The 15619-nt window shown below is 39.6% G+C and overlaps 1 protein-coding gene across 1 annotated transcript in view; it reads right to left on the reverse strand.

The window, feature by feature from the left end:
• Positions 1 to 15619, reverse strand: part of vegfc (vascular endothelial growth factor c) — a gene marked incomplete at both ends in the record, with an annotated part of 43148 nt that overhangs the window by 20714 nt on the left and 6815 nt on the right. The window contains 2 exons of the mRNA XM_080028778.1: positions 4512 to 4702; positions 8037 to 8280. Of these exons, the coding sequence (XP_079884904.1) occupies positions 4512 to 4702; positions 8037 to 8280 (435 nt within the window). The remainder of the gene's footprint in view (positions 1 to 4511; positions 4703 to 8036; positions 8281 to 15619) is intronic.

Consider the following 15619-nt stretch of genomic DNA (forward strand, 5'->3'; position numbering starts at 1 on the left):
TATAGAGTGATACAAACTAATTAGTCTCAGTGACTCCTGTTCATACTCTTTAATAGCCTCAAGTGTCTCTCTCCCTCTGACCCTAATGAGGATATCAATAAAGCTAAGCTAAGTCTTTTTGACCTGGTGAGTTATCACCATGGTTACAGAACATGCACACACACACACACACACACACACACACACACACATACAGTTATTTGAGATTACAGTGACCAGCACTCGGTTAAAAAGTGTACTTGACTAGTCCTTAAATTTCTGGTGATTTTGGCTTTTACATGAAAAAATATTTTTCATACTTTGGCATACTGCCATGTCCTCGTCCTGCAGTGTAAATGCAAACAACATGGAAAGGCGTAACAGATAGCTCTGGAAGTTTTACATCCTCGGAAGTAGAATCCGAGAATATTCCAGCAACACTCCTTGTCTAATTGTGTTTGGCTGAATTCACGGGACAGGAGCGTGGCGAGTGTGACATTTAAAATATGTGCTTAAGGTGAGACTGCAACCTAGTCCAACATAGCCTACTGTCAATTATGCACAGCCTCCTTGCTTGCACCTGTAGCATGGTAAAAATATATACCGCCAGCACTGGGATAGGCTTGTTCCAATTGACCATCGTATCGTTTATCAGCGATTGAAGGGATGGATAACTTTTGTTTTTTCCTTAACTAACTTACTATCATAAGATGTTATAAACAATAATCAAGCATTTAGACTAGGGGTTGGCGATATAGCCTCAAAATGACACTGCCCAAACCAAAATAAAGTCACCATCTGGATTTTACTAAGCAAATAGACAAGAGCCCTCCATCGATCGAATACTGCAGTGTTTAATATGTTTCTGTTGGCAACAAGTCATTTAACCCTAACTGATGCAGTGAATCTTATTATTATTATTATTATTATTATTATTATTATTATTATTATTATTGTTGTTGTTGTTGTCAGAAAAAGATATGCTTTGGTTTTGTAAAAGATGTTATCTGTATTTTGGAGACCAAAATATGTGACCCTTACTGAACTGAAAAGGGACCCACTTTGTTCCGTATTTTTTGAAAATCAATGTCGGAGTGATTTTTTATTAGCGATGAAACTGTGCAGTTCTGACTGCTGCTTCTATCTTTCTCTGCCTGTCTGGAATGCGCTTCTCGTTGACCAATGAGAAGCGCTGTATTAGTGTTGCCCCTACGAGAATGCTGTTCTCCTTAATTAATTAAAAGCCATGTCAGTGTTGCTAAGATACTACTGCAGTACTACTTATAAGCAGTTACAGCAGGTTTACAGAACAGAATGGAAAAGCCCTCTTTCCCCGGGAGCCCTGAAAAATTATTTTGAAAAAAAGAGTTAAGCAGAATATTCTGGTAGGCTATAAAACTAAAACTGCAAATCCAGACGAACAGCCTTCAAAGTCTGTGATTATTATTCTCAAATAAATTCATGCCAAATGCAAAGCTTAAACAGTAGAACTGTTATCTATCATACATAGGGTTGCAAAATTTCGGGAATTTTCAAAGTTGGAAACTTTCCATGGGAATTAATGGGAATTTATGGGAATTAGCGGGAATTTTGGGAATTAAGGGGAATAAACTGGAATTTACTACATTTAAAGCAAACCAAATGCACTAAATCCTTCTAAAAACTATGTTATTTCAGTCCTAATAAACGTTCTAGACTGTAAAAAGCAGTTTTTTCAACTATGTTTTATAATATTTATGAACATTTAACTTCGAATCAGATTTTTTTAAAAGGTTATTGAGACACCCAACTTGATATCATATATTGCTTTTTACTAGAGCAGAGGCTTAAACAGTGATTTTAAATATAGTTGGGTAAAATATATTTTAGCATAATCTTGACTAAAACAACCAGATTTCATGCAAGTACACTTGGCAAGTTGCACATAGCACACATCCTACTGCAGGGGTACAGAGGCCACGCCCCCATACATGCAATGTACATTCCTCCATCACATGGGGGGCAATTTACTTTATTTATTAAATGGGTTAGGTCAGACAGTAATATTTTACTCAACATCACTTTTTGTTGTTCAGTGAAATTATTGATTGTTCATAAAATAATCAAAACTTGATAAAGTTCTACTTACAAATAAATCTGTTCAAATGTAATGTTTTTTATTGTATAAGTTTGCATGGATGTCTGCCTATGACAAAACATAATGGTTATATGTTTAGATTAATGTTTGGATATGAAAAAAAAATCATTTAAATGCCATTTAGTTAATTCCTATAATTCCCAATTTTGAATATTCCCAAAATTCCAGAGCAAAAGTTCCCGTGGAAAGTTTCAGGAATTTTACCGGAAACTTTCCACCCCTTTGCAACCCTAATCATACATAAAATAAGCCCTACTAAGTGATAGGCCTGTTTGTTTGTTTGTTTTTTACTAATAGACCTACATGTGTAAAATATACTTTTCAAGACTTTGAGTTTGTTTCAATTGTATCTTGTTTTAAATATGCAGATGTTTTGCTGTATAATTATCCATATTTTCTTGCTCAGCTGCTGCTGTTCTGTCAGCAGTCTTTAGTCATGCTCATGCATCAGTGACGTGCACAGAAATTTGAGGGGCAGGTGCTCAAGAAAAAAAAGGGCAACCCTCTCAGGATCATTCTCATGCTTTCCATAAAAAAACAGTTCAATATGATATTTAAACAATTAAAGTTTGAAGTGCAATGTAGACCTATCATACAGTATACAGTATGCACAACATAGACTACTGCCACAAAACCAAAAGGGGTCGTTTAAAAAATGTATACTGCAGTAGGTGAACATTGGGGCGTCCCCCTTCCAGAAATGTTGAGCTTCAAAGATATTGTTTCCTGCATTCTGATGACTTTAAAATAATGAAAATAACAAACAATCAAACAGAAATAAGTAGGCTACACTGCAACAAAAATGTTCTATTTCCAAGAGTCTACTTTTATTGGCTATTACCATTTGCATATTAAATCTATTATTATCATCTATTACTTTTAGACTTAGACTTAAACTTGCTTTATTGTCATTCAATAAATGCACCAGTGCACATATTAAACAAAATATATATTAATTTCCTCCTTTATACTAGATAGAACAATCAACCCAGCAGATCTTGCCCCCAACCCTCCTATGAAGAATCCGCATATTTTAATGTGCAAACCAGCATGCTTTTTGTCAGCAGTTCTGACCCACAATCCATTGAGGCAGCTGAAGTGAAGTCACATTGACAGAGCCAACGAGTAAAAACAACCAGTAATGCAACGAGCACAAGCAAAAGGCCCAAGTTTTAGGTGAGATGTTATGACAAAATATACAACTATAAATATGTCCCAATTGTATGCATTGTCCTTGATTCCTTACCCCTCGTCTCCCTGTCCCCTGTCTATCTACACAGTTCTATGAAATAAAACATGAAAATGCCAAAGATAAATATATTAGATATATTATTTTATAATATTACATGTTGTCTCTAACGGCCTCTGCAGAAATCCTGCGTCTACCTCTGGAGCGCGTCGCCTAACCTTACTGCTGCGTCTCTCGGACTTTTCTCGGACACACATGGAACGTCTCAGCAGCTGCTGCTGCTGCTGCTGCTGCTGCAGCGCTGCTTCTAAAAGCCCTATCTTTCTACACAAAGTTTTCATAGATAATTCCCATTAAAAATGAAGTGCTTTCGTGTCATTTATGATGCATATGATTTATATTGAGTCTGATATTGAGTCTGGACAGTAATCCGTGCGCCAAATTGCTTCTTTTTTTTTTGCCACATTTTCGCTTGTTGGAAGTTTTATTTTGAAAGGGACACACCAGGAAATGGTGAAACTACAGCGAAAGCTGCCGGTATGAAGTCAATATGACTCTCAGCAGAGTATTTCTCTATCAGTTAAAGCAGAGAGACCCGAGAGAGACGCGCGGCTCTCAGAAAAAAATAGGCAAGCCTCCTGAGGTCATGGGGAGCGTCGCTGCAGACGTGCCTCCGACGCGCATCAGCAGTGCGTCTGAGGTTGGATGTGTGCCCGCTCTAGGTTGATTACACGGTCAGAGACAAAAAGTCAGACAAAGACGCGAGGTAGACGCGCGGTAGAGGTAGGATGTGTGCAGAGGCCGTAAGTGATGTTACATGAACATTATTTTAAATAATATTTATGTAACATCACTTAGAGACAACATGTGGACTCCATGACACTGCTAACTAACTAAAGGGTGCATGTCTTATGACCTGACTATTTCATCTGTCCACCATTATACTACTGCTATTATTTGATACAGAGTCTCTCTCTCTCTCATTAATTCACATACAACACTGTAATGACCAGGCTCCAGCATTCTAAATTACAGGTCCAAAGTAGAAACTACAGCAGATACACAATAAAGCTAAACCTTTGATCAATACATTGGAGATTATTATGGTATTGTGGGTGTTCCAAACAGTTCCTTATCAAGGATTCACAAGACAAAGATCCATATTGGAGCACATAATAATACAAAGGAGAAGAAGAATGTGCTTACAGTTTTGCTGAGGTAACCAGTAGAGATATTTCTGCATTGTTTATCTTCGGAGTGGCAGCATCCGCCACATCTGTAGACGGCGACACATGGTGGTTTATAGAAGATGTTGGTGGGAGCCCTGAATTCCCTGCCCACATCCACACACACTTCCTTGGGCATGCACTGAGTCTTCCTCCACTCCGACTCTATACCTGTGCACATAAAGAAAGTAAGATCAATACCAAAGCCATGCAAAATGCCTTTTTTCTCGGCAGCTGTACACCTGGATGGAGATTTATAAGGGCAGACATACACACATACTGTATACTGTTTATATATACACAGATGTATTCATATATAATTCAGTCTTGCCAGGTCAGAACCGTGTTGCCTACAAGTGATTGATGTTGCTTAATGCACCCTTGACAAGAAAGCTGACATGAAAGCTCATCATATTAAGTTTATGCAGAAACTAGTTGATAACAATAGTTGCAAGAAGGCCAGAAATTCTGGTTTGGCTGACATTTAGTGTGCATCATCACCAGAAGCCTGACCAGATTTGGTTGCCGTTGAACTCCAGCACACATCGTTGCTCACTAGCGCAGCACAGATGGTTTTGCAAAAAAGAAATCACCATAGGTCGAGCTGACGCGCAGAGCATCTTCCAATTTGAAGTTTGCCGTTAGCATTAGGAATACACTAGGCATGCTGGGACTGGTAACTGAGCCCCAGTCTCCTGCACATAGGCCACTGGTGTTTATCACTTAGCTATCCAGCTTGCACCATGCAGGTCTGCAAAAACACTCTGCAATTTCCAGCCAACATTACTGTACTCTTGTCTCGTTTCGAACTATCAGATGTATCTGCAACCACATGTCAAGTGACGTTGTGTTAATGCAGCTCTATTTTCACGTATGTTTATAAATTAAACGAAACCTAAAGGACATGATCTCGGTGTCCTCGATGGTAGATAATCAGGGCATGCCAGCAGATGTTCAACAGCTTCACAATATAAGACAAAGACAGGGAGGTCTTACGACTTTTGCGGTTTCAACAACCTCAACAATGATGTTGTCAATTTTTGCACGACAGTCCATGTCTTGCTTGGTATCCCTTACCAGCTGTGGGTATCTTTGGTTTGAGGAATGCAGCAAAAGTGGCACAGAACCAGCAAAGTGCTTCAATTCATAGAGAGCCTTCTCCGTGGATGACAATCTTAAGTATTTTCTTACCAAAGCTGCATATAAAAATCATACACCTCACTTGCCCATGCTTCAATTTGATGTCACATTCAAACACCTTTTTAGCCATTCTATGTCGTCCATCCTCAACAGCCTGTTCCACAACCTCATCATACAGACACTCCAGCACTCCCTACAGGAGTCCCAACCCATGTCTCCAGTTGTAGCTGGTATGGGTGTGAATTCATGAACCCCTGTAAAATATCGAATGGCCCTGTTTTGGATTTTTTAACTCCTTGGACAGTTTTTATAACCCCAGGCCCCAGATAATCCTAGGTATTTGTAAAATGTTGTATAGTTCAGCTTTTTTTCTCCAAAAATAAATTGAAAATGTACTAGTGGCTGAACAAGGATTTCTAAAAGATCTTCTTCAGAGTCAGCCATCAAAATAATATCATCTGCATATATGATAATAATAGCCTGGCCCCACCCTTCTACCTATTTCCGCTCTATTTTAATTTCCCTTCAGAAGTCAGTCTGGGCCCGCAGTTTATTTGTGGGTTTTCTCAGAAGCCGGCGCATGACATAAGTCACGACCAAACGTTATGCTATTGGTTTGAAGATCCAGAGTGGCACTGGGCACATCCAATAGTTTTAAACTTCAACAAATACCCGCCTTCAAGTGAGGTTACGTTTGTCAATTGAGCGATTCCAGACCTACTGTACATATTAATTGAAGTAAGGTGGTCTGGTAAGACCAGGCTATGATAATAATGTTATCCCCTCCAAACTGTACCCCACATGCTAATGATTTAATTATACTGGCTAGATCTGTTCCTCAACCAGTAAGTTGTCTTTCTCCAAAAAAGTTGTTAACCTATCATTAAGCAGAGTGGAGTGGAGTATAGTTTATAGACTGTGCTCATTAAACTGATACCTCTGTAATTAAGGGGCATTCTTCAATTATCGTTCTCAGCTGTCCAATCTCACAATCCATATTATCTTGAATCTCTTTAGATTTTGTCAATCTCTGCCTTCAAATCATCCCTGTTCTCGTTGGCCAGTTTAGTTAAATAACTTTGTAGTCTGTCAATTTGACTATTTTAATGTTTTTCCAGGGATAAATTCATTCCCTTTATTTTCTCCCCAATCGTCTTCTTCACGGATTGTTGCATGCCGTCAATTTTCCCATTGATTGCCTTCAGCTGTTGAGCAATAGTATCCATGCCGTCACAAGGCGTACCATTTATTGGTCTGAACTGCTTTAAATTATTTTCCTTTTGTATTGATTTACTTTTTGATAGCAAAGGACTTAAACGTAATGACATTTTTAGTTTGTTTGTTTCTGTTTGTTTCTTGGATTTATTTGAGGTACTAGTTGAACAGAATTATTTTTGTATTATGCATTGTTTATTATTATATTATACTGTACTGTTGTCCTGGGACGGATGAGAAATGAAAAACCAATAAAAACTTGATAACAAAAAAATGTAAGTGTCTCTGAAAGATGCTTACTAGTGTAAGAGTTATTTGGTCCAACTTGATGTCCCCATGAAAATTATGGTCTTTGACTGTTTCAGTTACATTCTTTGTTTTTCCTGGGACAACCTTCATCAATAGTAAAACTACACAGACAATGAGAGGTCATGGTCAGTGTAATAAAGTGACCAATCAAAGGAGGGAGGAATCAACCACAAAGTCAACTGGAGCGTAGACATGGAGTGTGTGTTGAGCCCTGGCGAGCATACAGAGACGGTCAGGCTCACATTTGCATTTGTTGGAAAAGCATCTTCAGTTTGAACAGTTAGGAAAGCGGAAAGCATCGTGGCGAGGAAGCATTCCTTCTCACTTTGGCTTTCGGATATTGCAAGTAGCATAGCAAGCGTGAAGCATCTCCGAAAAGCTGAGCCTTTGGCTCGCTCCATGCTGTGTTAGCTCCATGCATTAGCTTATTTTGGGAAACATCTACAAGTTGTGGGTGCCGTTCAAGTGTGACTGAATACACGTCTCTCACATAGAATTCAAGTGAAAAGATTTGCCCTATGGATCCGACCCATTTTCACCGATACCCAAACTAGCTATTTAGTCAATAATGGATCTCTGCCTCTAGGGTCAATGAATTGCAGACACTGAAAGTAAAGCTCAAGACCTGCCTATGTCTCAAACTATGGCAACATATTTTGAGGAAAAAAGCAAACAAACTGAAAAGGCACTCCTCATCAAGTAATTACTGTATATGAAGGGACCTCGAAAGGACAAGAAATACCTTGAATTCAGCACTTTGCAAAGTGTTTCCTGAAGGTCGTATCTAGAGTGCTGTGATGAGCCATAAAAAAATTATATATGAATAAAATCATGAACATACTTTTCAGAACCTCCAAGTTGAGGTAGGCAGCAGCGAATGTTGGCTCTTCTGTATCAGCTAATGGCTTCAGTCGGTGGGCCTCTGGCCACTGTGAGAGCTTGGTGGCTGAGGAGACAGCAGCAGCAGCAAGTTTAGATCTGCACTTCAAAGCGGACCAGTATGAAGGATAGATTAGACTCATCAGTTCATCAACACTGGAGGCTGAGCGCAACTTCTGCTCCATGTCTGGTCTTGGTGGAGAGTCCTGAAAAAAACAAGAGACACTGAATGCTGTTGTCACTGTATTATTACAAGGGCTGTCAAATGATTACAATTTTTAATCAGATTAATGCTGCCATTATTTAGGTGCATTTGTAATGTAGTGGATGCCAAACAAGATCCGTTTTAATGATTGTGATTAATATAATTAAAGATGTAAGTTGAATGAAGTTAGGAATATTTACTATACCTCCATTATTACATGTGAAATAATAATGATGTATTTGTTTTTCTCCTATCCCTCTCTTTCTCTTAGTACAAGACAAAGCCAAATTGATGAATTCCTCCTACAAAAGAAAGATTGCTCTTCACAGCTTGCGTCAGTTTTTACTAACAGTGTCCTCGACATGCTCATCAAAGCCATGAGGCCCCTTTCAATGATAGAGAATAAGTTTTCTGTGCTATGGTTAAAATGTTCCAACCAGGCTACATTCTCCCTTATAGAACATGCTTCACCAATATGATGGAGAGGACATTTAAGGAAGAATTCGAGAAAACCTAACTTACTCTCTCCTCATCCAGTCCCATGGTCACTTTAACAGCAGATGCATGTACAAGTGTTTCAACAGAGGCATACTTGGGCATAACCTGCCATTTCATTAATGAAAACTCAGAGCTTGTTAACTACAACTTGGCTACAATGCCACTGGCAGAGCGACACTCTGTAATGAATATTGCATCTTGGATTGAAACAGCAATGAACAAGTTTGGAATTCCTGCAGGTAAAATCAAGGCTTAAGTAAGTGACAATGCAGCTAATGTAATAGCAGCCCTCAGGTTGTTGGAGGAAAAGCAAAAGCATGGGATATCTTCAGTCCGTTGGGCAGGCCACAATTTACAACTGGTGGTAAATCCTGCACTGAAGAACACAGACATTACCAAAGCAGTTGAAGCTGCAAGGTGCTTGGTGGAACATTTTAAAAAGAGTGAACTTGCAAGCACAAAGCTGAAAGTAAAACAAAAACAAATGGGCATGCCTGAACACAAACTCCTCCAAGATGTTAATGTTATATGGAATAGCTCATACTATATGACCACTCGCCTTTTAGTGAGTGTGGCTTTCATGCTTACCCCCAAACCCGTGGTGGTTCACTTGCTGCTGTTTTTCCCTGTTTTGCTTTTAGAGCAGTTGGGCTATTACAACAACTCTGTCAGACCCAGAAGTTACAAAAAGAGGAAAGCTTTTCCTCGACCTCAGACCTGAACAGTGGAGCTTGCTGGAGGAGCAACAACAAGCTCTCGAGTGTGGTACTGTTTATCTCAGTTGGGAGTCATATGTGACCATCTCTTGTCTGCCTGCACGCATTAACAGACTGCTCAAGTCCACACAGAATGCAGCCTTTGACAACAACCAAGAGCAGGCATTTCAGGCTACTGCCGTCCAAGAAATCTCAAAGAGTTTGAGTTGGCTTACAAAGATGCTGCTTCAAACACCACTTTGATCCCAGGTTTAAAAAACTGAAATTCCTGTCACCAGAAGACAGGCTGAAACTGCTATGAAAGTGAAGGCCTTTCACTAGAAGTGGCAAAGAGGAGAGTGACTGTGAATTAGGGGTGTAACGGTACACTAAAGTCACGGTTCGGTACGTACCTCGGTTTTAAAGTCACCTGTTGTCTTTCGCCATGCAGTTCGCTCTCTGTTCGATAGCACTGTATAACATTTTGATTTGCACTACTCATAGACTGTAAAAGAAAAGAGGGGTAGCCTATTACAACTGCTAATAGTGATGCAAACGGAACACTAGAGCGGAGAGGTGTGTATCTCCTGCTCTGACCGCAGCTGGGAGGGGCTGCTGCGCGAGGACCTGCCCACCTCTCAGTGCTCTGGGACGAGGAGGCAGCCGCTGCTCGTTTAGAAGTAAAGAGCGATACATGCTTCAGCAACAGAGTCTCCAAAATTCACCAATAACACCAGAAAAAGTAGCTAGATTTGTCGCTAGTCGCTTTTTTGAAAAAAAGTCGCCAGAGGGGTCTGAAAAGTTGCTAAGTTAGCAACACTGCACCCTCATGCTGTGCTCACCATGGAGATAACAGACTCTAAATCGCTGGCTGCTACTGCGCACGTGCGAGCGAGCGAGCGAGCCGGAGGCTAAATGGTCCGGAGGGAACTCCGACGACAAGTTTTAAGTTCCACACTGCAAAACAAGCCTGTACATTCGCCATATATTAACGCTATGTACGCCACAAACGGACCGCGGTCCACCTCTGTAACACCAAATACGTGCCTGTACCGTCACGGTACGGTACAAATATGTGTATCGTTACACCCCTACTGTGAATCAGCAACAGCAGCGTACCACAGAGGCGGGCCCCAAAAATCAGCAAGTGTCACTGAGCAGAGATTGTCTGTGTCTTTACTAGACATTTTTGGGGGTTCTGACTCAGAAGAAACATCCAGTCACAATGACGAGATCATGTCAGCCTTTCAGTGGGGAATGAGATTCTAAGGTTTTCTGGAGAACAGCCTCTGCCTGAAAGTTCCAGTAATCTGCAATGGTGGAAAACAAATGAGGCAAGATTTCCCTGTCTGGCTGTTCTGCACAGTCTTATTTGTGTGTGCCTGCCACCTCAACACCTGCAGAGTGTCTCTTCTCAGTAGCTGGAAACATAGTTTCCAAGAAAAGAGCTAGCCTAAGTCCAGAACACATTGACATGTTGACATGCTTACATTACAACATACATTACAGACATATGTCTAAAATATAATGATTCCAACATTTGAGTTGGCCTGCAAGCTGGACACCGTGTCTTGGACTCATGTTGTACTTTGTTTAATATATTGAGAGTTTGTTTACTTAATTAAGGTGTCTAACAGGAGCATGAACTTCTTTTGGAGTTGCACTACTGATTTAAATAAATCTTCCTATGTATTAGATGGTGTAATGTGACTACAAATGTGCACTGATTTTTGATTCCACCATTTGAGTTGGACTTTATACGGGACAATTGTTTCTTGAACTCAAAACAAATTGCACATCGTTTAAAGAGTTATTATGAAGGTTCTGTTTTTTTACTGTCAAGGAGGAAAATAGAAACTTGAAATTATTTTGGAGTTGCACTGCTGACTTGAATAAGTCCTATTTTTTTATTTGACATTCTTATGTTGCAAAAAACATTTCTTACAGATGTTTGATATCAACATATGAGTTGGAGTTTGTCACTTTTAAGCTGTACACCAAAGTTTTAAGTTGCACATTTGTCATAATAGAATGAACTCAAAAATGAAATGTTTACTTGGATTTTTTTGAAGAAAATTCATTGTTAAGATTAATCTATAAATTAGTCAATATTAATCGACTGAAAAATAGTCGTCAGTGGCAGCCCTATAGCCTACCTAGAGTTGATTGGACTAACTTTGATAAGCTGTTCTGAAATGAAAAACGCCTGTTCGACTTGAATCAGTAGTATAGTGTTTTTCTCAAATAGCATGCATTTAAAAGTGGACCACAAAACAGGCCTGACCTGACTTAAACATTTAATATTAAATAGTTGTGTCCCATAGATCAATCTTGAACTTTGACTACACGTGTAACCATGAGAGAGTATAGTTATATTACAGAATATATATAAAAACAAAAGGCTCCACAGTGGGCATGTTTTTTTCATTGAACAAATTGCTTAACTGTATTTATTTTGTAGAAAGAGTGCCTCAGCTGTGACCTCATTTTCTTATGCACTCTATCCTCATATCATGACCTTTTCACCCTCCATTCATTACCATTCACAACTCCCCCCATCTCCCATTAAGACCCACACAGCCTAGAGAAACACTTCATCTGGTGAAGTGTGCAGGGCCTTGCTTCCGAAAGTGGGTTTAGTTAAACCTCAGAGTTATTTGAATCAGAGCCTTTAATGGACAGTTGAAACCTGCATAAGTGGACAGCAAATGTAGGGGGGAGAGAGGGGTATACAATGCAAGACATGCAAGCACGTAATACCTTCCAACGAACGTAATTTCCTGCAGGCATTATAAAAATGCAGCTTTTCATGTAATAATCCCACAAACATGATCCTTTTTTCTAAAACATAAGAGTTGCCTACCACCAAGGTACACTTGAGCCCTTTGCCTCAGCAGTATTTCAGCATCTTTGTGCACTTTGCTTTTGTCCTACAGCAGACAGGCACAGTTACAGAAGGGTGAGTGGATCTTTTTAAAGGCTATAGAACCAGAAACTACAAGGATGACAAACATAAGCACAATGTGTCTACTTCTCTTTGAACATGGAGGAACATTTATGTTTTAAAGAATGATATTTATAGTTAACAAGGTTGGTATTTTAAGTAATGGTCAAGAATCTCAAAACTCAAGCGGAACAGTCCGAATGTTGGAAGGTCCACAGAGAAATCACAGAAAATTCCTTCTAAATGATAATTACACACCACATTCTTCACCAGACTCCAGGGGGTTGTGAAATATGGGCAAAAAATAGAGAGGGGGAGAAAGAGAGAAGGGTTGAAGCAGTTGGGTTGAGAATAATAAAATCTGAGAGATGAAAGATTATTTAGGGACTGATTCAGGGTAACGGCTTAATAATGATACTAATAGCATAGATATTTTTGTATTCTTAGTAATTTTTTATTATGATGAAGCAAGAATGATGGAGTTACATAAGACCACAGGGAGCAAGAGAAACAGAGAGGGAGAGAACCAAATCCATCCATCTACTTCAGAGTTCAGGGTCATCTACAAATAACACAAAGGTTTTTAACTTTCTGGCGGGCTATAGGGCCCTGCTAGAAGCCATCATCACTATAGACTATAGGTTCTCAACAGGGGCAGTAGCGACCCCCGGGGGCTGTTTAGAGAACGTCTGCGGCGATGGTAGGAATATATTTGAAAGGAGATGTATTTTTATGTGCATTTTTTTACAACAAAGATTCTCAATGGGGCAAGTTGAAACAAGCAGCTAACTAATTTGGCCTGCAACAATCTTAAACGAGACCATTTATCATTTCCATAGCAAAATTATGAGGCCCTATGTTAGCTGTTTAATACTATTTTCTGGAATCATTTGGAGACACTGGGTCACATAACCTGGAAGCTATTGAAGAAAACATAATTTTTGAATTTTAATGAATATGACAAGTCAGTATGGAAGCTTTGAAATCGGTTTTATGTAAACGTGACTGTATGGAAAGAGGGTCACGTGATGTGAAGAGAGTAGGAGCGTCAGGTCAGAGCTCCCAGACTAAACACCTTTCGGGAACAATTAAGGGATAGTTTTTCACTACTAAAACAGGTCAACTACAAGGATAATGTCACTGCGTCAACTTTGGGCTAAGACACCAGACAGTGGATGTGCTTTACGACCAATAACCCAAATCAATCTGTCTAGCTCAGAGAACAGCTCTCCTGACAAATGGCGGAGGTCGATGAATTAGACAACTTGGTAACTGAGATCCGCGAAGTGGTGTTTGTGAAGCTCAGCGCGGATTTTTGAACACCCTTGGATGTTTCTGGAGGCAAAGAAATCATTCCGAGCACTTGGGAATCCCAACAGGATGCTTTTCCCTGCCGTGCTGACTATCACACATGACAACAAGGTCCAGCTGTTCAAAACTCAGGCAGAAGCACAGAAGTATGTGGAAGATATGCAAAAGTCCATGACCTACGGTACAAAAGCTGCAGCCTATAGCCCATAATCAGGCTAAGTCAATAGTTTTGGCCTGTGATGGCCAGTGCCACACAGCTAAGATATCACACAAATTAGGTGAATGACCATAAACTGACTTTGCTACTGTAAAGTTTGATTTACAAATTTTTTTTTTTTTATTATTATTATTTATTTTTGTGTCTCACCATGTACTCCAAAGTACATGGTGAGACACAATTATCAGTGCTTTTTGAGAACATACATACCCCACCCTTCTACCCCACCCCATATCTCCAGAGCCATCCCATGACAAAAATCAACTATATAAAATCTAAACTTATTTGTGTCAGAATAGTTATAACGGGTCAAAAGGAACTCAAGGTAAAAAATAAAATAAAAATATAAAAAAAGCAACATTTAGCAAAAGTTAGAAAGAAAAAAGTATTCCATAAATAATAAGGTTATGTATACAGTATATTGTGTATATATTAGGGCTGTTCCGAACACCATTTTACAGGCTTCGAATACTTGTTTAAATAAAAAACACACCATCAAAAATGAGCGAGTATTTGAAATACTTGTTCTCAAAAAAACACACCATCTAAAACAACATTAATATCAGGTGGAGTGGAGGTATCCGGTAAATGCATGGGTAGAGATGCTCTATGCCGAACTAACAGCATCGGTTCTTTTTTTTTTTTTTTTTTAACCTTTATTTATACAGGTAAATCCCATTGAGACCGAAGACTCTTTTACAGGGGAGACCTGTTTCCTTTCCCACGTTACCATTCACACACACCTTCATACACCGATAGCAGGCTAACTATCGACATTCACACAAGGCAAGGTGGGTTAAGTGTCTTGCCCAAGGACACAACAACTATGACACAGGTGGCAGGGCGGGGATCGAACCTCCAACCCTTTGATCATTGGCCGACCGGCTCTACCAACTGAGCCACAGTCGCCCCACGTTCTTACCAACTCGAAGAGATCTACCCCTTGTAGCCTACATCGTGGTGTCCAGTAAGGCTGCCCCCCTGAGCCCACTGCTTTTTGCAATAGAGCTCCTGGCTATTGGCATCAGAAACAACCCAAAAATTGGCCCTGTACACTTCTGTAAGATGGATCACCACATAGCTCTGTATGCTGATGATATAATTTTGTTTTGTTTGCAGTCTGAAGAATCTGTTCTGCCTCTACTGGATCTTATTTTTTGGAGAGCTAACAGGTTATAAAAAGTTTGGAGAGCAAACAGGTTATACCATTAACGGCGGGAAGGATCTAGATCTTGAGTTTCTCAGTAATCTACCAGTTAAAGTGACTGACCATATAAAGTACCTAGGAGCCACTATTCCCAAACAATCAAACCTGCTTTACAAATTGAACTACAGTGCTAAGACAATGTTGGCGAACACTTCCTCTATCCATGATTGGTCGAATCAACGCCATCAAAATGGTGACCTTGCCTAGGTCTTTGTATTTATTTCAAAGTATACTCATCTTTCTGCCAAAAGCCTTTTTGAAAACATTTGACTCAATTCTTTCTCCTTTCATCAGGGCATACAAAGCACATCGTATCATGGGTAGCCATAGAACAAAATGAGAACTACTTCTCTTCCGGCGCTACTCCATGCAGAACAAAAACCTCTAGTATCATTTAAATATATCGGTTTTGTAGTTAAAAACTCATTGAGGATTTGGTATTCAATTTAAAACTATTTAAATTGCCTA

Source organism: Ammodytes marinus, assembly GCF_949987685.1.
Source record: "Ammodytes marinus genome assembly, chromosome: 6".
NCBI classification, from domain to species: domain Eukaryota; kingdom Metazoa; phylum Chordata; class Actinopteri; order Uranoscopiformes; family Ammodytidae; genus Ammodytes; species Ammodytes marinus.